The sequence below is a fragment of the Oreochromis niloticus genome, linkage group LG5 (genome assembly GCF_001858045.2).
Source record: "Oreochromis niloticus isolate F11D_XX linkage group LG5, O_niloticus_UMD_NMBU, whole genome shotgun sequence".
Lineage (NCBI taxonomy): Eukaryota > Metazoa > Chordata > Actinopteri > Cichliformes > Cichlidae > Oreochromis > Oreochromis niloticus.
The window spans coordinates 32,575,426-32,599,289 of record NC_031970.2 but is presented as its reverse complement, the minus strand read 5'-3'; the positions used below and the strand labels follow the sequence as shown (position 1 = coordinate 32,599,289).

At 43.8% G+C, this 23,864-nt stretch overlaps 1 protein-coding gene across 3 annotated transcripts in view; it reads left to right on the top strand.

Moving 5' to 3' along the window:
* The window catches only part of pdzrn3b (PDZ domain containing RING finger 3b), a 100,521-nt gene extending 77,009 nt beyond the window's left edge, over positions 1–23,512 (top strand). For 2 of the 3 annotated variants that reach the window (XM_005450143.4, XM_003442775.5), the window contains 7 exons: positions 16,916–17,169; positions 18,442–18,526; positions 20,014–20,112; positions 20,203–20,265; positions 20,364–20,465; positions 20,659–20,775; positions 21,125–23,512. In XM_005450143.4, coding sequence (XP_005450200.1) covers positions 16,916–17,169; positions 18,442–18,526; positions 20,014–20,112; positions 20,203–20,265; positions 20,364–20,465; positions 20,659–20,775; positions 21,125–22,639 — 2,235 coding nt within the window. In that variant the 3' untranslated portion in view covers positions 22,640–23,512. Of the gene's footprint in view, positions 1–3,647; positions 4,134–16,915; positions 17,170–18,441; positions 18,527–20,013; positions 20,113–20,202; positions 20,266–20,363; positions 20,466–20,658; positions 20,776–21,124 lie in introns of those variants that run through there. The other variant, XM_005450144.4, reaches the window with a different exon arrangement.
* The last annotated feature ends 352 nt before the right edge of the window (positions 23,513–23,864 follow it).

The window sequence follows — 23,864 nt, the reverse complement described above, 5'->3', positions numbered from 1 at the left end:
ACCCCCTAGACTGCAAATCACATTCTGATCACACATTCATCTAAAAGACAACAATAAAGTTGTAATTGATGGGTTTTTTTTTTAAGAGCAGGTGGTGTGGTGGGTGCTTAAATCACAAGACTTGAACATGGTTTATATTCAGCTTCACTTGCACTATGTTTTTTTCCAGACACTACTTGGTTGGGTCGCAGGAAAGGAGTGCGGTTTCAGTTATAACACGATGAGGTGGAATTCATTAACGCTGTGAGGTGCATCACAAGACTAAAGATAAAGGACAGCATGTGCAAATCACATATGTGTCATCAGATTGTAATTAAAATGGCAGTAGCAGGGATAGAGTTTATTAGTGATGCTACATTAAAATGTTAGCAGTTGCAGTTGTAGCTGTGTAAGCTTTAGTTTGTGACTTCAAGAAAAACTGTCAGTTTCTGAAGTTATGCGAGCTGAATAAAGTGGCCCGGGGGAGGAGGAGACGATGCATTAGAACGGTATAAAGCACATAGGGATGGTGCACGCTGCAGCGATCGCCACCTGATCCCTCGGTGGCTCCGGCTAAAGTCATGACTTTTAAACTGGGCCCAGTGGGACACGAACACACCGCCAGGCAGCCTCTATGAATATGAATGATTCAACTGAGCATTGATCAAGTGCACAGCAGCATCCGCACACTATGAAAGCAGCACGCTGGTAATTGGAAGGGGATGTGGTAACCTCGAGCCCTCTGGTCGCCATGAAAAAATGTTGATGTTTATTATAACAAACCGTATGACATTATTATTGTTTGGTCTCGATCCCGCTGAGATGGAACCTCTGAGACCGTGTCATGTCTATGCCAGTAATGAATAAAAGCTGAAGAGTGTCCGTGTGCGCGTGCATGTGTGTGTCTGTCTGCCGAGCCCACTGATCAGACCACCGCACACGATGGAGGACGGTTTTGTTGCCAGAGAGGGCGAGAAATTCAATCAGCAATGACAAAATTAAATCTCAGACACAAAGACGATGTGCAGGCGCTTTTCCTGCCAGCTGTGGTTGAACAGGTTCTCAGTTGACTTCCTAACTCTATATTTCACCTCTGCTGGTTGTTTATTAATATGCACATTTTTTTATTTTTCTGCTCCAGCTGCCGTAACCTTTAGCGCAGTTGTTCGTATCGGAGCGCTGTCTTCGTTTTGACTTGGCGAATGGGATAATCTCAGTGTGAAAGAAAGATTATCCAGGCAACAGCGCCGGCTTGAACCCTCCACTGATCCCAGCCCCAGGCACAACAGTACAGCTAATGTGAGCATAGAATGAGTTTTCATGCTACTCTGGATCAACGTTTTGAGCCTATAGCACCCAGACAAGCAAAAGCCTGCAGTGATGATGAACAATTGTCAAATTTACACAGATACCTTCTTGGTTGGCCCGAGGCAAGTTTTTGTCTCTTGCCTTAAGGAACTCCTTTTAACGTTGTCCAGAGTTCTGTGCAGCTAAGATTGTGGGAAAGAGGAATTTATCTAACGCAAGGCTTTGTTTGAAAGACGCTGGAAAGGAATACAAACACGGAGATTAAATGGATAAGTCAAATCTTATTAGTCAGATTCCCCTCCAAGTGGTCATATGTAAATGAGAAATTAGAGGAACTGAATAAAAATGGGAAATTCTGTAAAAACAAAACAAAAATGTGAGGTTTGCTGTAGGCTGTTTTGCCAAGACCAGTCGTACCATTTAACACAATACAGTGAGTCTGCTTGTAGCAACAAACTGTCAAAGATGAAAACCTTGAAAATTGCTGCATGCTCTTATTGTTATGTGTATTTTTGAAACATTTTTGTATTAGTTGATGAAAAAATGCGGCATTCAGCTGGATGTAAGTTCAGTGTTGCGTCTGCAGGGAAACCTTGCGTCCTGCCATTCGTGTAGATGTTACTTACCACCTACCTAAGCATTGTTACAGATCATGTCCACCCTTTTATGGAAACAGTACTCCCTGATGGCTGTGGCCTCTTTCAGCAGGATAACACAACCTGGTTCAGGAACGGTTTGAGGAGCAAAACAACGAATGTGAGGTGTTCACAAACCCTCCGAATTCTCAATCCTGTCGAGCATCTGTGGGACGCGCTAGGCAAACAAGTCTGATATAATGTTATGCCTGAAAAGGTGTATGTTGTTATATCTGCAGGACAGCTGGATTAGAAAAAAATCATCCAATGTTACTTGTTTTGCAAAAGTGTGCATACAAAGTCGCGTGGCATATGGGAGACGAGACAAAAGTTGAGCAGAATCTAAATTTTGAAGGTGTGGCGATATCCACACTGCTACTCCTGAATTATTGGACAAATGGAAAAAGTATTACATTAACCTCTTCCCTATCCAAATTACTGTATGTTATGTTACAAACACAAAGCCAGCAGGGAAAGAGATTAAGTCTCAAATGCAGTGTATGCCAACCCCAGCTAAGCAGCAAAAACTTGCTTTTTCTACAGGTAACAGAAGCAGAGACGTACAGTGCATTTTGTGTGATGGCCTCTATCGGCTAGTTTTCATCTGCTTTGTGCTAAACAGGCTGCTAAGTAAAATCTGCAAAAGTAATACAACAAGTACTGTAACAAATTACTTTCTCCAGGAGGTAAATAAAAAAAGTAGCTACTTTCTGTTTCTTTCGGTTTTTTTAAACAACCCCAGCCTCTGCTCACTTGTATTGCAGCGGTTTTGGAGCAGCGGTGAAGCTGATAGAGATCACAGGACACATCTGGCTGGAGGAAATGCCTTCCACCGCCAGCAGTTAGTGGTAGGTCTTACAGGAGAAACCCTAACTCCTGCCATGAAATCTATCCAGGCTTGCGGCTTAGCACTTCAGTCCTTGAAAATTCACATCAACTATGCGATCAGATCGTGAAGAGGTGACGATATCATACAGTGAAGTCCTGCAATGATCGTTTTTATCACATACATACATACATGCCTCTAACAAAAAAAAAAAAATCTAATGTTTTTCTCCACTGTGATGCCTGCAAATAAGACTCGAACGCTTTGGTTGCCCCTCTTGCTGCCCCCTGTGAGCATTTATCTGTGCTTGGCTGCGTGGCACACGAGCAAACAGCCGGACAGATGCCAGGTCTGGCTTATGGAGCCGTTACCCGTCGTGCGCTGGCAGGGTAGCGGACACCGTGAAGGACCCCGAGAACTAACTGTATGTCGCTACGCTTCAGATGCTCCGCTGGGTAAAGTTTGTCCAACCGCGCCACAGAGGGCCAGCATAAATATTTATCTGGTTTATTTGTTTTCACTGGCTGTGGGCCTTGTGTATTTGGAAAGAAAAACACGAGGAAAGAATGCTGGATTAGTATACCAGAGGTCACCAAGTGCTAATTTAACAAGGGGCACAGAAAGGGTAAAAGCTGCAAAGCGCAGTGCTGGATGTGTACGTCCTGCTGTCAGAGATGAAGGCTTTCTCAAAGCACTTTGAATTTCAAATTAAAAGTCTGGCTAGAAAGAAGCTCCTGGAGTCTCTTTAGTATATTTGTCCTGCCAGGATATTAAAATGCTTTCCATCACTCAGCTTGTTTCTAGACAAAGGATCTAATGATGCTTATTAATTAAGAAGACTTTATCTAGCCTGATGACCACCACCCCCCCCCCCCCTCCTCACATTCATGAACTAGCCCCACCCTTCATGAATATTCAATGAGCAGCTGCTTAATAAACATGAGGGTTGTATAAAGCCGATCTCAGTTGCTGGCCTCCAAAAGCTGAGCAGGAAGCTGGAGAGCGACGGAGTGGGAGGGAGACATGTGAAGCAAGGAGGAAGGGGGGCGGTCAGTGTGTATGTGTGTGTGCATGAGTGTGTGTTGTGTGTGCATGAGTGTGTGTTGTGTGAAGGACGAGGCTGAGTGGCGAGATAGAGCCACAAGCTAGGGGGAAGTCAATCCTGTCAGCCCAAGTTGTCGTGCGGCTGTGGAAGAAAGACACATCGCACTGGAGTGGGAGTGAGTTCAGAGAGGAGAAGAAGAAGAAACAAGATAACTGCTGCTTCTCTTCTTCTTGGCTCGAGGGAGAGCGTGGATGGTGTGATCTCCTCCACCATGGGATGCAGCCTCTGTACCCTGCAGAAGCCCGAGGAGCAATATAAACTACTCTACGAAGTGTGCCAGGTACTGTGACCAAGCTTCTTCAAGCCTCAGGAGGAGCTTCTTCTTCTTTTTTTTCTTTCTTTTTGTAGGTTGTTTTGTTGTTTTTTGCAGTTTCCATAAGAGCCACAGTCTGGTTTGGTAGCTCCCAGACTTTGTTGAACTGCAGCTCAGTTAGTTTGCGTCTCTGGGGGAAGGTCACCGGCTGAGTGGGAGTTGGAAGAGAGTGGAGTGGAGTTGAGCTGTTGCCGGCCGGAGCTCTCGCAGCTGAGCAGCCTGAACGCCGGTCACAGGGGTCAGTGAGAGGTGGCGCGCTGTGGTTTAAAGGAGGAGGGGGTGACGAAGAGGCGACGGCTCCCTCAGTGTGTCTGCTAGTGTGTGTCGATCGCTAACCCACCTCCTCATTGTCAGTTGAATGCTGACTCGGAGCTTTCCAAGCTTTAACCCCAGTTTGACTTTGACTAAAGTTTATGTTTAACACTCGGGTGCTTGTTGTGCATTTTTTCTTCCCACCAAAGAAACTGGACCAGGCAGATGCATCATTAACAAGCAGGGAGAGCATTTTCTCCCAAGAGCCCTGAACTTGTCTGTTTTTTAGCACTTTTTATGGATCCAAGTTGCTCCTTAAGTGGGAAAATCCTGAGTATGTTTAAGTATCACTTCCAAAAAAATGAGCATATCCTACTTATATTCCATCTCATAATGCTGTAAATTATCTATTTTTTTGGCTGTTGGGCTGAGAAAAGGGAATGCAAGAATTGATGAAGAAAATAAAGTTGCCTCAGTGCTTTTGTAGTGTTAAACTTTTGTTGGTTCTTTTGTGGGAAAAAAGTATGCAAAACATAACTTTTTTTTTTTATGTTGAAAGTAATCTAAGCAATTCTACTCTTCTTACCGAGGCGACCTCGGTGTGAACCCACCTTCTTCATCTCTCTTCTCAAAATTGTCAATCACCATAAGACTGCGGCATTAAAACAAAAACAAAAAACAGTTCCATTGTGAAATTTAGCCGGATGTATCATGTGAGTGTGTTTGCGTGTTCTTTGAGCAGAGAAGCTGTTTACGCTTCGGGACAAAACCCTACAACATGTTGCCGTTCTCTGATCCCCGCGAGCTTTCCTGCGGTGTCAGATTCAATTGAGACAACACATCCAGAGTGCTGGTGTATTCATGTGAGAGCGTTTGGATTCAAGTGTCAGTCTGCTCTAATGAGTGAAAACACTGACCCATCTGACAGCAGACAGTGCGCGACTCTGACAGACTGTGTTGAACATCTTTGTGAGCGCTGCTTTCTGACACACACTCAAATCTGCTTTTTTGTTGTGTTTTTTTTCTCTTCCCCCCTCCCTCACTGTCTTTTCATCTATAATGGAGCCCAGCCAAGTGTTATCCTCCTATCACACCAAATTACATCTCCATTTACTGCACAGGGTGCCGGTGGCTAGCGGCTGGTTTAAATGAATGTAATGATCAAGCTCTCTGTGGATCTCACTCATTATCCTCGCCTTTTTTTATTCTTTTTTTTCTTGTTAAAAAAAGCTCCCAGGGTAGATAACAGGAGGGAGTCTTACATTGTGCCTGCAAATAGTTTGGCTTTGATCAGGTCTGTTCTGGGGGGAAAAAGACTAGAAGGTTTTGATTCTCTGAAAGGAAAAAGGAGGGGGGGCTTGTATTCAGGGGTATAATAAATGGATTATGGGTGCTAATACTGAGGTCAGAAAGCCCACCAACCAAAAACACAGTTTATGGAAATGTGCGTCACTTCTTTTTGTTCTGCTTTAACTTCCATCCTTGTGTCATCTGATGCTCCGGATCGGGAGAGCGCTCACCCACCTTTCCAACTCACGGCTTTCGTGTCAGTGAGTCAGTCTGTGGAGAAAGTCGGAGTGCTGGCTTCAGCAGCACAGATCATCTGTTTCACTGAGGCTTCTGTGCCTCTAACAAGCCAATCGGCTCCCTCGCATGACAGCACAGATCTCATCTTTTTTTTTTCCTACTTCTGGTGTACATTATATTTTAAAATGTGAGGAATTCTTTTGTTCTGTGGTGTAATGAGACTTGGCTTGCTTTTTATGTCTTATGGGTTACTGTTGTTTTGTAACTTTAAAAAAAGGGGGAAAAATACATGTTTTTATGCGTCTTGTGTTGTCTTACCAATGGCTCCAATGTCAAAAATATTAGTTTTATGTTCACCTATAACAGACAAAAAGAGCCAAGTCTCACAGTGCCAACATTGCTTAAACAATCACTGACTGTAAATGCTTTAACTTTTATTGGACGGCTCCAAATTGGGCTTTTCTATCATTAGTACTTTTAATAGTTTTAATAGGAAGTTTTAATAGAAGAATTGCTTCTCTGTCCTGAAACTAAAGCAAAGTCAATTGTGATCAGGTCAAGTATTTATTTGCTGTGCTTTTCCTTTAAATTGAAATAGTGGAGCAAAGGAAGCGGGCTCTAGTGAGCTAATCTGTTATCAGTCTGTTATGTGTTACAGTACAGACAGACTTAGTCCAACCCCTCGACCCGTCCCGACACATTTAGTGTTTAATCATTACATGTGTCCTACTAGCATTGGGGGGGATCCACTGTCTTTAACTTTCCTTCTAGCATTAGTTAATGATAGCCAAGATGAGACACATGCTACCTGACTGCAGGCTATTGCAGGGGTTAAATCATTAAATATGCATCAGTGCGATGATCTGCTGCATGAATGATCATCACACTAATCCTAAACTGTCAGAATGCATGATTTTTTGGGGGGGGTTGTTTTGTCCTTTTTGGTTTTCTTCAAAACATATTGTAAATTTAAGGTTACTTGTCACTTTTTACCAACACATGGTTAACCGTGTATTTTAGTTTTTAGTGTCAGTCCAATTAGTGTGACAGTGTCCCATGAGATCTACCCGGCGTGATGTATAGACTGGTAATGGAATGGTTTCGTGCTTGCAGCGTCCCTGTAAATAACCATTTTCGTCTTTCACTGTGAGATCAGTCTTATCTAGTGTCATCTTAGATTTAAAGGCCCAGAAAATGTCAGGTTTACAACATCCGATATCACTTTTGAAAGGAGAGAGTGTCGCTGTATCAAAGTGTTTTCAATCTGTTGACTAAAAGCGAGTGTTTCAGGCCCTAACATGGTGTTGTGTTTGTCTCTTTCAACCTGCAGCTTTTTTCCTGAAGGCTTGTATGACTTGTTTTGCTTCCACTGAGTAAATCAATTTGCGGCTAATAAAAACAAGTTTACAGCTTCTTGAAACGCCTTTACTGCAGAAATGAAGAGAGGGTAAAATCTGTCGGGCGGCGAAGAATTACGTCTGTCACAGACGATGAGCTCCGAAAGGCGGTCTGAGAAACGCTAACTGTCAAAACGAGTGATTCAGACTGCTTCGGTATTGATTCAGTGATTCAGCTCCTCTCCTCAGAGTAATGGTTCCTCTGGTAAACATCTCCACCGGGATCAGACCACAAGTGTTGCCCTGCATAGGGTGGACTTTGTTTTTGATTGAAGTAATTATCTGCTGTGCAACTTGTTTAATTTTTCTTTTTTTTCAATTTATTTACTTATTTATTGCAATATTTGATGTAAAGTGTGCAAATTGCACTGAAGCCTGGTCTCTGAATGCTTTGTCTCTGCAGTCTGATGGTGGCTGCGAGCTCATTAGAGCTTAGTCTCACTGAAGGCGGGTGCATAGCTCTGGCACTCATGCATAAACCATTCGGTAAAATGAATATGTAGTGCATGTTTGCTCTGCATGCTCTTTCATAGTACAGTAGAAGGCGATGAGTGAAATATTATATGTGAGCAAATTCTCAGCTTGTACCTCTGGGGGCGATTCTGGGAAGTCGTTTTTTCCCCCTCTCCTCACTGATAACACACAGGCAGATCCTCTTGATCAGCGGCCCTGGCACGGCGCCCGCTCCACTCTGCTCGTCATCTCTCCAAGGACTTAATAATCCATGAACACTTGAAATCTTTCCAGTTCATTAAACACCTTAGCTCTAAATCCCATGTTGGGAGTATGAGAAATATGGTTTTGCACTGTTCTATAAAAGTCAGCAGAGTTGCACATCTTTTTTTTTTTTTTTCTGCTTGTTTGTTTGTTTTTTTCTACCTCGAGGCATTTTTAAGCAGTCCTGGCAGGATTCGAAACACTCAGTTGACTTGGTAACTTGAGCAATCTGTTTGGGAAGAATTCATTAAGAGGATCTGCATACATTACTGTCTCCAAGGAATTGCAGATTTTTTTTGTTTACAGCGCTGACTGTCAATAGAGCCATTCTGGAGATCAAACACGGTTAGGGTCTATTAATCGCAGCCAACGCGGCGGTCTGTAGAAGTGTTTTCCCTTTTCGTCACGATCATTAAAGGCCTGAGCTGCAGTGGGCTCAGCGCTCCCTTTTAAACTTGACCCCTCTGACAGCGCTGAACCCTCGGCCCCTTTCTTCAAAGCTTCGAGGTAAGCGCCGTGTGGAGATGTAAGCTCAGCTGCTTTTGTCAGAGACTAGAAGGTAGAGGCCTTGGAAACTCTGTTTGACAGTCCTATGGCACTTAATCTCTCAGAAGCGCTCCGTAATGGCTGTGGCGCCGTGCAGCAGCTCTTATGAGACCCGGAGCTTAATTAGAGCCTCAGCACAAACTGCCCACTGTGGCTCAGATCCATGCTGAACTGATCTGGACTGTTGTTTGTCTGCTAAATCTTTTGCTTTCTTAGCTCTCGCTCTCTGTATTTTTTTATTTTCTTCTGTTCCATGCATATTAAACCAAAAGCGACTGATCTGCTGAGCAAAAGAAGTTTGCAAATGAGTCCGCTGGAACATTTCCTATCCGGAGCTTTCCACGCATCGCTGCCTAATTAGCCACATTTCTGATTGAATGCTGCTAAGATGTCACGCTCGGCTCAAGAAGCCAAGTTGTCATAGCGCCAGATGGTCTCAGTGCGACATCTTCTCCACCAGGCAGACAGAAAAATGAGATGGAAATATTTGTACAAAATACTTTCTTCATCCAGTCAGTCCTCCGCCCCCCTTGTCCCGCTGTCAGAGACCCCCTCTGTCTTCAAAGCTCTGCCTGCTCCTTGGCACCCTGTAACGAAGCCTGACACGGACAGCATGCAGAGACGAAGCAGGGGTCGCCAGCGCTTCAGCATGGCCGGTGGAGCCCGGCACTGTGTGCTTTTAATAACGGCAAAGATCAGTCCCGGTGCGCCGTCACATCTGTTAAACACTGGAGCAGGTGGCTGACTGCCACGGGGGAGCACTCACAGGAGCCTGTGTACTTAGTGTGAGCCTAAAGCAAATGGCAGAGAGGGATCACAGGGACATAACACGATGCTGACAGTACAGCAGAATAACACTGCGAGCCAGCTGTGAGTCTCTCAAACAGACCTTTAATGGACTTTGACAGAATATTGGCACACTTAATGGGTGTAGCATGAGATAGTGTTAGATATTTCTTGAGAGATTAACTCAACCAGTCTCTGCCACACAATTACCGAAACAATTTTTCTTTTGTTTTTTTAGGTGGAATTGTCAAAGGAAGCACAACAAATGCACAGTCTTTGGTTAACCTGATATCGTTGTTGTGTTAGCTGATTTCTTGGTGGTCTGAATAAACCAGAAGGGATGTATTAGCCTGCCAACTTCAGATTTAGCTGAAACTGAACCTACAAGCTAATCCCCTACAAAGCTATCATTACTTTGATGTAGCTTTTCCACCAGTGGAAATAACTGACAAGTAAGTACTAATTAAAGTCATGCTCTTATGCTTTTGCCAACCCCTACTAGAGTGGCTTTGTGTGATTCACAGTTCAGAATAATCCTTTTTTATCTTATTTGCAGTCAGGGTGAAGTCCCTCATTTCAGCCACTGTCTGACACGAGCCCATTTTAGCTCCCTTCTGAATCCCTTAAAGCAAGTATTCTCCTTATTTGTTTGTCGTTTGCAAACAGAAGGTTTGAACAGCAGGGTAGCAAGGCTTCCAAAACTTTAAAAATCGCGGTTATGTCTCATTTCCTGAAAAACTCCCATCTCCCACAATGGCTTAGATCCATTTCCTGTCAGAAAATCAGCATTTTCTGCCCAGTTACATTTAAAAGATTGACTGCGAGTGTCGTGCAAAACACCAGGCTGCAACTTCACTGCAACTTTGCCATGTTTCACTTCACCAGCATCAGTCTTTGCACAGATAATGTAATTATGTCGATTCACAATTTTATTGGAGTTTGAAAATATGCTGCGGCAGACAGTAAAGGGTTTTTATGCTATAAAATCCAAAAAAAGAAGTTAGGCAAAACAAATCTTATTTCCATCCTCAGTTACTTTGACAAAGTACCATCTTCTGTAATATTTACGCCTCTGATTAAGTCTCACAAGTGTGGCTTTATTTTGATACAAAGATTTTTTACACAGTTTCTAATTGCAGAAAAATACTCTTCTCTTTTAGTGGCATGATTTTTTTTTCTTCTCATTTAAACAACTAGAAGATTACTCAATAAGAGCATCCGTGTTGTAACAACAATGACAGAATAATAAGACAAGGGCCAGTTACCAAAAGCTTTGACAAACTACTCACAACTATAACTCCATATGGTACGTAAAAACTATAACCTATACACATCATATGAAAATATAATAGAGTACATAAACCTACATAGATTTATATTTTAAGCACATTGTGTTTTAGTACAGTGAGATTTGCTCTATAAATAAAATTCATATTGACTTTGACAAACAGGTAAAGTTTAACAATTTTGTCGTTCTTTTTCTTTTTTTAAATTAACGTTGTCTTTGCTCACTCAATAATTATTTTGAACCAGCTAATCAGTCTCACTTCATTTAAATAGTATTTCAAAAGACTAGTAAAACCTTCCAAGTTGAACTGGCTTAAACTGTCGTCATTGTTATGGACAAACACTAGCCAGCGACCCAATGCCATTCTAAGATGATAGAATAGGTCCTAGTCAGCTTTGAATAGGTTGTCTTCTAATTAGTTAGGAGTGTGCTCATAGTAAAGGCCTCCTAATTAGTTTCACTCAGCTGTTGTTTTATAGGAACAGCAGTGCTTCACCCTGATTGTCACAGCAGGTACATGATTAAAAGATTGGTGATTATATAATAAGTGTTCATGAACCTTGTAAGCGGGGCTTTATTCATGTACTTATATACACCACTCAGCCACAACAGTTAATACTGTTACCCACTTAATACCTACTTAATGCTGTTAGCCAAAACGACTCTGATCCCCTCAGGGTCACACAGATCCTCTGGAGGTGTCTTGGTATCCAGCACCAGGACCTTGGAAGTACATGTTTGATTTCTGGATGTTTTTCATTATCTGGCCTCTCCCAGCATGGTATTGACTAAGAGCTCTTTTTCTGATTTAGTGTCCTAGTATAATGTAGTTATGGCCGTGGATGGCTCCAGTATGTCCCATCTCGACACAGATTGTGGCTTTTCGTATTTAGTTTTCTGTCTCCCCCCCCCCTTCCTCTCTCCCCCCCCTTCCTCTCCCCTAAGAGTAAAAATGTCTTTGCTGCCATGGACAAATGGACTTGGCCCTGGCAAAGAGCTGTGATGGGGTAAGTGTGTGTTTATAGTGTGGGTCAACATCTGTGTGGCTGGACAGTTAGGGGGTGCCTGAGGCACTGGTGTGAGGTAAGTGCGTTAATGAAACATGGCACAATCCTTAGGTTTCAACCTGACTGCTGATATGAGCAGCCCCGTGAACCTGACCCTGCACTTTGCCTTATACCTGTAATTTCATACATGTGCTGAGGGGCAGAGAATGATGTTCCCCACACTCTGCTCAGGCAGACCGGGCTACACAAGCTCAGTGGGAGATAGAGGCATGCAAAAGCTGTTTAAAAATGATGTGTAATAGTCTATTTGAAAAGACTATTATAGAGAGATTAAAAGCAGGAGACGAATAGAGTGAGGTGAAGTTCAGCATCTTCATCAGACACACATCACACCTTCATTTGGGCTCATTAGGCCTGAGATGGGGAGCAGAAAGCGTACTGGAAGTAATCTGTTTTATCCACAGCTGATCAATTAAGAAGCCAATGTCCCATGCTTCAATCAGATTAGGTGAAAGTAAACAGCAGTATCTCCTTCAGCCAGCATTAAGTTTTTAGCTGTTTGTTCTGTAATCCTCTGTAAGCTCGCAGGCTGCTGTAAATAAAGACTGCTGTGTTTCTAAGCCTCCTGCTGTGGAGAGTTTCCTGTCTGGTCAGTTAAAAAACAAAATGCAGATTTTTACTTAAAAAAAAAAAACACTTTAAGTGTGCACAGAAATCATCAATTGCTTCTCAGGTTTTAGGTTTTTTTCTCTCATGAAAATGCTTTAAAGTGAAATAAAAGAGGGATTAGCTGTGCTTTATGAGTAGAATGACCTACATTCAGGCTGCCACTCAAACGTAGTATAGGCCCTACTGAATATAAGCCTTCATGCTCTCTATAATGTCAGCGCTCCTCTCTGTTGGGAAATAGAGATTTGGAAGAATTTGTCTAAGAAGTGTACCCAACTAGAAGGACGAGTGCTCCGGCTTTCAAACTGCTTGAAAATGCTCGACTATAGAGTGAAGTTCCCAGGGTTTCCTCTACCACACTGTCAAAGGCACCGTGTGTCTGGCAGAGTTTCCACTCTGCTCACCTCGCCGCATCTCCCCAAGGAACAGAAACACTGGCTCTCCTCTTTATTAAAGGATTATGTGGTGATTCAATAGCCATATCAAAGACTAATGCTACATTCACTTAATATACTGCAAAGCCTTTCCTGTATGATGATGATTAGAACTGGTGGGAGGGGGGCTGTCTTACTGGCATTGTAGTGTAGCGGGCTGGTTTAGTCTCATTTTAGCTGATCCAAAATGCTTGTGTTAGCATACTGGATCATTTTCATAGCATTTCCATTTGTCATTAGCTGCAGTAGACTTTGCCATGCTGGTGTCCAGTGTTGGGACTGTTATTCAAAAAAAGTAATGTATTATAAATTTCTTGTTACTTTTATTAAAAGTAACGTAGTTCATTACTTATCCGTAGAATGCAATTTGTCACACTATTTCTTACATTACTACTAATCCCGCTATCCTAACAAGGACACACGTAGGATCTTTCTTTTACTACACAAAGCCAACAACGCAAAGCAAGGATGAAAACCAGCGTGGACTTTAAGGGCTTGAAGCCTGACTGCTCATCACTGTCTTTGTTGTTTCACTCTGGGTTCTTTGCTAGCTTTGTGTTAGCATGCTGTTTGTGCAGAAGCTTGCAAAGAGCCAAAGTTGTGTTAGCATCTTAATGCGGTTGTTTCTATCCTGGATGCAGGTTGCAGTTAGCATCACCCTCTTGTTCTTTTGTGCAACAATAATAATAATGATAATAATAATAATATCCATCTCCGCCTCCCACATACAAACTGAAATCGGCTGAATGTAATGTGAGCCTGCAGGAAGGAAAAAAGCATCACTACTGGTGTCATTCCTACAACATCAGTATTTATGTCATTGCAACCAGCCACTTAAAGCAAGCTGCTCATTAATGTTTTTATTGACATATTCATCCACCCTGCCCTCTTCCTTATGCAGGCTTTGACACTCTTTAAACTCCCTGAGCTGACTTCCCTAAAGCAAAAAGCCCTGAAGGCAACGCTGACAAGCAAGCATTTAGTATTTTTCCAGCCCTTACCCTAAATTGCAGAGCTATGACATCACATCAACATGATTGGCGAGTTGAAATTATGAGTGATAACAGTGTCCGATTCAAAACTACGACTATAATTTGTGGTGGAGTGCCCTTTATTTTTCTCCACCACAGCAAAAATTCATAAAGCCACTTTTTACTGTGTCTTCAAGTGCACACACGCACACCCCTCACTGATGGATGCATATGGGAAAGTTTGGAGTTTAGTATCTTACCCGGCATCACTTAGACTGCAGAAGCAGCCACCGTTCAATTAGCAGATAACCCATTCCACCTTATGAGCAATGATGTGGTACAGTACACATGTGGCAAGCATGGAAAAAAAGCTTGAGTTACAGCAGAGCTTAGAGAACCGTCGTGTCTATTACATTTATTATCCTTGATTACAGTTATTTCCCTTGTTTTTCATCATAATCATTCTCATATTTAAAGAAGCTTGATTTCACTGGGAATATCTGATTAAATAAAGACTAAATAGAAATGGAAAACAGAGGCCGCCTCGCTCCATGCAGTGTAATATGAATATAATAATCAAAGAGATGAAGCCCACTGCCTGGCAGATAAGCATTTCTGGCAGCAGGTTACCAATCACTGAAGAGACAATGCACAGAGAGTCCCACATCAACATCTCAATCCAGCCTGATTTGCCTTCCAGAGCATCTGAGCTCGATGGCTCACACCTGCTGCCCCTTATTATTACCCAGCAGGCTGAAGACTGACACAGCTACCACACGAAGCACCGAGGAAGAGCGCTCCGTAGCACGAAAGTCCTGTGATACAGGTCGTCCGCTCTGCTTTTGCTTCAGAGGTGATAATTTATTGAAAGAAAATTGGTGAATAACAAAGCCACAGCTGTGTAAATTCCACCACTGCAACGGTCGTTTGATTTCAAACTAATTAGTATTCCTTTAAGTGGGGCTTTGCCGCCCTCTTGTCATTAAAACGGATTTAAGAGAGGCCTCTCAGAGGATGCGCCGGAGGATGACGGAGTAATTTCTGCATGTCAGTCATCGTGGTGTCAGCGTGAAGAACACATCTCGAGGCGAACTCGGCCTTCAGTTACAGCTGCTAAACCTGTTAAAGTCTGGCTTGTTTGGCTGCGCGTGTAAACTGAGTTGTGCGCTCTTCAGGAGCTGCTGAACTGCAGCTGAGTTGAGGCGCGGGTTTGACACGGCGCAGTTTGGGGGTCTCAGCGGTGCCGAGGCATTGTGTATTGTGTTGGGAGAGTGTTGTGTGTTTTTTCCCAGTGTGCCGCAAAGGGTCGCTCCGTGTCAGAGGTGAGCCTAGTGAATGGAGGCTGTGGGACCCCCTCCATAGTTGGGAGGAGACTCTCCCCCCCTATTGAAAGCACTGAGGCAGAATGCTGTAGGCACAACAAGAAGGGGACTAAAGGCTTTGTCTCTGGTTCACTGCCTTCAAGTAGGCTCGGGATTCCTGGCAACCAGGTTTAACTGCTGGAGCCTGCGTGCAGAGGGGAGAAGGCACAAAGGCGCTTGTTTTCCTCAGCTGATGTGCAACATCGTGGCCTGCTGTGGGAAACAAAGATCAGTACAGACATGAGGTCTGGACTGATTGAATTTCTTACATTAGCATTCTCTGATATGCTAAAACTTTTGTCACCATTGAATTATTCCGAGCAAACCGCAAATAGACGAGCTATCAATTTTTTTTGGCCAAGTTTTAATGTAGAAAAAGTTTAAAGTCCACTGTGATGATCCAATTATCCTGCAAACCCAGGATTAGCATTAATCTGCTCTGGTTATTAGCGGGCACATGGCCACAGTGTTTCCTCCGTTTTCCAGCCTTCTTCATCCTTTCTCTTTTAGCACATACTCAAGCCTAGCACTTTTTGGTATACGTCCTTTTATAAAAATATACCTTCATCTTTTAGGTTCTCTGGGTCAAAGTCAGGTTTTGTGTATATACCACCGTTATCCCCCTGGAGGTGTTTTAATATTGCTGCTACTTCTGATGTGTCGGACTACAGTTAAGTCTGCAAACTGTGCTATGAATTGGAATGACACTGCTATAGCTGGGGGCAGGCACAGCAACCACCTACATATTTATCAGAAAATTAATCCTCGGACGGGGACTTGCATGTGTGTCAGATGTGAAGAAGAGTGAAGAAGGGATGCTGGAGATTCATGACATGCCTAATGACCTGCAAACTACATACTGATGTGAGAAAGTAGCTTCATTCTAGGAAGAAATGAGCGTGTGTGTGTGTGTGTGTGTGTGTGTGTGTGTGTGTGTGTGTGTGCGCAAAGGCAGCGGAGAAGCAGGAGGAGGAGACCTGTGAAATGAGAAGACCCTCAGGCTCAGATTCTATCAAAGCTCTCAACACATCCGGGAATCACAGACCAAAAAATTCCACATGACGTGGTGATTGAGAGCGGAACGGCAGCTCTGTGTAAACCCCGATAAAGTGTACTGACCCAGGCTGCGGTTTACATGCTGTTAATAAAGTTTAGCGAGCTGCCGCTTGTTTTGGATTTGCTCCCAGTGTCGATCCTCCAGTAAGTTTCCTGTAAGATTTAGCCTATAGCGATAAACCTCAGATCTAATTTGCACACCCAGCCGTGACCTTCTTGGACAGCGTAGATCTGCGTGCAAGTCACACTGGGTCTGGTGACACGTTCTTTTGAGGGTCTGTGCTCATCTCTCATCAGCACTCAGACACTTTAAGTGGCTCAGCCACACTTAATTAGCCTGTTCTTCGCGACTCGCTGCATCTTTTTTGCTCAAATTAATCTTCTCAGGTTAGCGCCTGGCACCCACTCCACTGTCTCTGACGGGAGGTCAAATTTATCCTCTGCTAAGAAATTACTTAGCTAAACGAGGGCTTCTTCATGCAGCCACGGCTAATAACCTTGATTAATTAAAGAGAGACTCTTCCTAATTAAGGTCTTACTCTGCGTGGTCCAACTGTGACCCTGTAAAACAAGCTGAGGCGGTAATGAGTCATTTTTCAAACAGAACATTGCTTCTGAGTTTGTGTGGGCATAGTGTGACATGTGAGCTTCACAGAGAGATCTCAGCACCAAATAGAAAAATAACCTTCTCCATTACTATCATGGTTATTGACCTTGGTGTCTCCTTCCTCCTTCCAGGTCAATGGCAAAGACCTCTCAAAGGCCACGCACGACCAGGCGGTGGAGGCCTTCCGCACCGCCAAGGAACCCATCGTGGTCCAGGTTCTACGTCGGGCCCCTTACCCCAAAGTGGCCAACCCTGCCGTTGACACCCAAGTCACAGACATCAGCACCCAGACGGACATCACCCTCCAGCACATCATGGCCCTCACCAATCTGCCCCCCTCTTCGCCCCCAATCTCGGAGCTGGAGGAGTATCTGCTTCCAGAGGAGTAAGTACCAGCTCGTTGTTTTACTCAAGGAGTTCAACCTTGCAAGTTAGTGAGCACAAAACAGCACAAGAACAACTGGAGACAGACAATTTCAAGAGTAGTCAGAGAACTCTTGTTTTAAATATAGAGAAGGCAGTTTATTCTTTAAATTATATGTGGGACACACATTTGAACATTAAATAACTGTACATGTCGGGCCTCACGTTTAAGCTGTTATAAACTGAGTTTATGGGACATACACAAATGAAGACATTAGCAGAGACCATGGAATGTCAGTGAAACTGTGTTGCTAACAATTACTTCACCTGTCACCAATTCAAAGTGTTCAAGTTACACATTAAACTAATCTCAAATTTGAGGTGATTAATTAAACCGTCTGCCAGTGGTTTTAAAAAAAGGATACATTTGAAAGGGTCTCATAAGCCTTTATGTGTCGCCAGCCTTTCTGGACCACGTTTCTTCATCTTCTTAAAAGCTTCTTAAGCTTCTCCTGTTTCCTTAGTTTAAAGCAAGGCCAGCTGCAGTTAAGCACACTCACCCTCAGTTGCAAAAGACCCCTCACGCCTTTTTCACAACTTGCTTGTTCAGAAATTCCTTTTTGCCACTGAGGGTAAAGAAGGGTGGTTACCAAATGGAGAAGACTGTCGAAATCTTTGTTGTTAGAACTCGGCAGTGTTGGAAAGGTCATGCCAGTTTTGGTCACCATCCAACGTTTTACCTCACATGCTAATTAAAAGAGCTTATCTTGCTCTGCAGAATGCACCGCTGCGATCGTGCAACACGAGGGTGGAAGTTTGAAGGGAAAATGTCCCTGTCACTCACGGGAGATGACAGCTCCTCCAGGGCACGCAGCCACATTAAAATGATGGCCGTGCTCATTTGCATATTCTCAAAATGCATCTTTTGTTTCTGACTCCGTGTGTGTGAGCCCTGGAGCCTGGCTATACTTTCCACTCTGTGGCAGCAGGAGTCGCCCTTTAATGAATAATAGCGATTTCTTTAATTGATTTCCGAGACAAATTAATAACACGGCGTGTTAATTTGTGATTAGCTTCAGGCTGCAGTTTCAATAAATCTGATTCAAGAGTGATTTCTTCATTGAATTCTTATTACTATCCCACTACTTCTCCATTTAATTTTCCAACTCTGGGGCAAAATTAAATCCAGATTGACAAACGCGTCACTACGTCTTGTTTCCTTTCCTAATGTGAGTGTTCAATTTGACTTCCACTCTTTTCCAATTTATCCTATTCTCTTTTTTTCTTTTCTCAGGCATCCTCCTGGGCACATGTACTTTGACCCTGATTTCCTTGAGGGTATACAGCAGGACATAGAGCGGGAGGAGCTAGAATATGAGGTAAAAGCACCATCTCCGTTCTTAGTCATCCACTCAATGAAGATCTACTTTTGGACAGAAGTGCATTATTGCTCCATAAGCAGGCCTTAGGTCGTCTCGGCGTCTCCGCTCCAATGGCCTTGTTAGCGACCCCAAGCCCTGATATATTGCAGTTATTGATGGAGCAGTCTCCCTATGTGGAGACACCGAGATGCATGCCAGACAGGAATCGAGTTGCTGGTTTGTTCCAGCAGATGCACAATGGTGACATCATTACTTATTAGTGACAGAGCCTAATAAGTCTTCCTCTGCTCCTACGCAGTGGAGATGAGGCCCAGTGGATAATTAGATGGCACAAGATAATAGGGCTGCGGTGATGAATCTGACGATGCTAACAGAGGCTGGAAGAGGCCACGATCAAACCTCTGTCGTGCACCTTCATTGACCTCTGCCAACCCTCACTCCCCCTCTTATTAAACCTCAGGGACCGCCTGCCTGATATTAATAATGTCTGTGGAGGTGCTCTTGAAGAATGACTCTGCTTTATAACGTTTAAATTCACACAACAGTAAATTAGCGATTACATCAAGTCTGACAGGTTGACCGCTAATTTGTTTATATTAATAACAAAAACTTTTTTGTTTGCTTTACTTTTCTTCCCAAATCATATTTATTTTTTTCTTTAGTTGTTTTTTTGCTAGTTAAAATAATAGATTCAAACAGTCAGTGTTATGAATCCTGTATAATATAATCCAAATATATGAATCCTATAGGTATTCCTGTGATTCAGTTCAATTTTATTTAGCACTAAGCCTCGAGGTGTAAGATGAAGACCCCAACAGTCATACAACCCACTATGAGCAAGCACTTGGCAACAGTAGGAAGGAAAAACTCCCTTTTAACAGGAAGAAACCTCTGCAGAAGCTGCAGGTATTTAATAAATCCAGAAGAAAGACTGCTGCAAACAGCTAGAAGCAACAATCTAAACTTCTAGTGTCGGTTTCAGCCATTCACGAGTATCACCCCTGCTTACCGTACCTCACTATAGCGTCATATTTACAGAATAAGAATAATTCTTGCCAAAAAAAAGGTGTTTTCCAGAGATTCTTCCTCAAAGATGGTCTCCATTTTTCAGCTGAGAGTTTTTTAGAGTGCTAACCCCTTTCAGAATCTGCCCTCTGCCCCCAAAAACGAGCGCTGCTCATATCTTTATCTGTATCTGTGAGATTACACGTGTTGACAAGTGAAAAATGGTACTCTCCGCATCTGCAGTCCACTGCATCATCTCTCATTCTGTCAGAGGGCTTTGTCAGGAGCCTGTGGCCTCTCTGCCTCCAGCTGAAAGATTCATTAAAGAGATTGATGGATCACTCCTTCTCTGGTGTCCCAGTTTTGATCCCATTTAGATAGTCCTGGGACACGGACATATAAATACAGTGTTCCTCTGCTCTATGGGCCAAAATAATTCCAGCTATGTAGGTTATTCATTTGTGCATGTGTCCTTCCAGGAGGTGGATTTGTACAGAGACAACATTCAAGACAAGCTCGGCCTGACTATTTGTTACAGGACTGACGATGAGGATGAAGCTGGGATCTACATTAGTGAGGTATGTGTCGCAGGCAAACAACAATTTATTTGCCTGTCGGTGTCAATAACGCTCACTTTAACTCACAAATGTAACGTGTGCTCTCTTTAGATTGATCCAAACAGCATTGCAGCAAAAGATGGCAGAATTAGAGAAGGTGACAAAATCATACAGGTATGATTTTGTGTGTGTGTGCATGTTTCTGTGATCTTATATCATGACAGTGAACAAAAACAGCTTTTTTTATTTAAATGGTTCTTTGTCTCAATAAGATCAACGGTGTTGAGATCCAAAATCGAGAGGATGCTGTGGCACTGCTAACCAGTGAGAGCAACCAGAACATCTCCCTGCTGGTGGCCAGGCCAGAGATCCAGGTATTTTACAAACTGTTATTGGTGTCAACTCAATAAAGGTTTTAGTTTGGAACCAAATGTGATTTCACATCAAATTGATTTTTCTCAAACCTGAAAACAGCACTTAGACTTTGGATAGCAGATGGTCTTTTTTTGTGTGTGTGTGTAAAACTTTGCATCTAATGAGGCGTCTCTTCTCTCCGCCGCGTCTCAGCTGGATGAGGGCTGGATGGATGATGACAGGAACGACTTCCTGGATGACCTCCACATGGATATGCTGGAGCAGCAGCACCATCAGGCCATGCAGTTCACTGCCAGCATGCTGCAGCAGGTACGCGCACATGTGCGCAGCGTGAAGAGCGTGAGCACGCACAATCAATCTCCACTAACACACATGTCCATCAATAGATTATGTCGGCCGAGCCCGTTCTGGCGAGGTGAACAGATGCTCCGCGGTTTCCAACTGTTTTTTTCCATTAACAGAAACTGTCTTTGTTATGGAGAACCTCAGGCTCAGCAACACAGCCTTTGTTATACGTCCATTTGTGATGCAATGAATGCTCATAATCAAAGCAGATGTGATATTAACAGTTTTGCACATATCCAAATGTGAAAAACAGTTGTGAAACAGTTACGCTTATTTCTTCCTCCTGTCCGGTCTGTTTGCTTGTTTCGTTTAGAAGAAGCACGAGGAGGATGGGGGCACCACAGATACAGCCACGCTGCTCTCTAACCATCACGAGAAAGACAGCGGCGTCGGCCGCACGGACGAGAGCACACGAAATGACGAGAGCTCTGAGCAGGAGAACCTCGGCGACGACCAGACCACGGCCTCCAACACGCTGGGCAGCTGCAGAAAGCTGACCTACAGCCAGGACACGCTCGGTAGCACCGACCTGCCCTTCAGCAGCGAGTCGTTCATGTCGGTCGACTACGCCGACGCTGACTTCCTGGGCATTCCGGTTGACGAGTGCGAGCGCTTCAGGGAACTCCTGGAGCTCAAGTGCCAGATGAGGAGCAGTGGAGCCCAGGGCCTCTATGGGCAGGGCGGTGGAGCGGTGGGTCAGGACCAGGAGGGTGTGGACAAGGAGCTGGAGATGCTCAATGAAGAGCTGCGCAACATAGAGCTAGAGTGCCTGAACATCGTCCGCGCCCACAAGATGCAGCAGCTGAGGGAGCAGTGCCGTGAATCCTGGATGCTGCACAACAGCGGCTTCCGCAACTATAACACTAGCATAGATGCTCGCCGCCACGAGCTGTCAGACATCACGGAGCTGCCAGAGAAGTCTGACAAGGACAGCTCCAGTGCCTACAACACTGGTGAGAGCTGCCGCAGCACCCCTCTGACTCTGGAACTGTCTCCAGATAATTCACTCCGTAGAGTAGCAGAAAACCAAGCTGGGCCGTCGGGCTCCAGCAGCTCCGGCAGCAGGATGCTGAAGCCCCTCCTGTCTCCTGTGCAGGAAGCTTGCAGCCCGAGCCGGAGCAGAAGCTCATCCAAGGATCTGGACGGAGCGCTGCAGGCAGAGGGCAAAGAGAGAAAGCCCGGAGAGTCCAGTAAGAGCGGGCGAGGCTTCTCTCAGCCACACTCACCTTACAAGCACGCTCACATCCCCGCCCATGCCCAGCACTACCAGAGCTACATGCAGCTGATCCAACAGAAGTCAGCCGTAGAGTACGCTCAGAGCCAGATGAGCCTGGTCAGCATGTGTCGGGATCCCATTACCCCCAGCGACCTGGAGCCTAAGATGGAGTGGAAGGTGAAGATCCGCAGCGACGGCACACGTTACATCACCAAGCGGCCCATCCGGGACAAGCTGCTGAGGGAGCGCGCCCTCCGGATTCACGAGGAGCGCAGTGGAATGACCACAGATGACGACGCCATAAGCGAGCTGAAGATGGGCCGCTACTGGAGCAAGGAGGAGAGGAAGCAGCACGCGGTGCGTGCCAAGGAGCAGAGGCAGCGCCGCGAGTTCATGAAGCAGAGCCGAGCCGACTGTCTGAAGGAGCAGGCCACCCTGGAGGACAAAAAGGAGCCGAACATCATCGAACTCAGCCACAAAAAGATGATGAAAAAGAGGAATAAGAAAATATTTGACAACTGGATGACCATTCAGGAACTTCTCACCCATGGTACCAAGTCACCAGATGGCACGAGGGTGTACAACTCCCTCCTGTCTGTGACTACGGTCTAAGTCCTGTTCAGGCCTGCAAGAGGAGAAGGGACTTGAGTGTAATGGTCTGTACATAGGACACTAACAGCTGGGGTACAGATTCCTGCCTCGTTCAAGGTGGCAACACGTGTAAATAGGAAATAAACACCTTTTCTGTGTGAACATTTTCCCCACTGCAGTGACAAGAGGGCTCCTAAAACAATGGTTGGACCTCGAGTGAGTCGGATTAGGAGACCGTGTATGAGGAAGATTTTGGAAGCATAATTCAATAATCTTTTCTACCTTTGTGCCTGATTTTTTTGAAGATTTTTTTTGAAACACAAATACAATATTTGACTTTTTGGAAGGTTTTGAAAGTGTGTAAAGACAGTGTGCCATACATTAAAAAGCCAGCATTTACACTATTTTACATTATTTTGTTCGTACTATATATCTTTTCAGTATTTTTGCTGTAATGTGTACGTAATGCTTTTACCAAAACAATGCTATTTTCCTGCGAGGTGAAACACTTAACCTTTTCAAAAGGACTTTTTGTAAATTTAAAAAAAAATCCAACTTTTGTATCAAATTCACTTTGTTGTTTTGCTTTCCCTTGAATGGTGCTGATCTCCCAAAGTTTAAAGCCACCAGCGATGTACCATCTGTTACATAATGTAGAGAACATCATAACGTGATATCACCATGTATGTACGTATATTTAGAGAAAGACATTTCTCACGTTGCTCAAACTGAAATGTCTGTTTGTTCAAGCACACACTGTAGTTGCTTTGGTAGGGTTTCATGTATTGGTCAGAATAACAGCTTAAGCAAATCTTTAGTTAACCACCCAATTTGATGTCTTGTAAAATGAGAGAAATAATAAATTATTGTTTTATATATGACGAGCTTTGAAAACTTGTGGGAATTTTGTCATTTATAAGAGATGTTGTTTATTTCCTTCTGGCATTTTAGCATTTAAGTATTTTTACTCATTAAGGGGAGGCTGGATAAAAGTAGATGGTGCAAGACTCCGGTCAAAATATTCATGTCGATTAAGGTATTTGAACCAAGTCTGAAAATGCCCCACAGAAAAAGTGTTTTTGTTCAAAGACATGAAAGAAAACGGGACATTTCCACACAACAGTACGTGCTACTCCCTTAGCAGTAGTACACGTAGTTGTATTAATTTTTGTTTTGGTGATATTCTTTATTAAAAGGTCCACTAATTAATAACATACAGCAAAAACACTCTGACAAGAAATGTTTT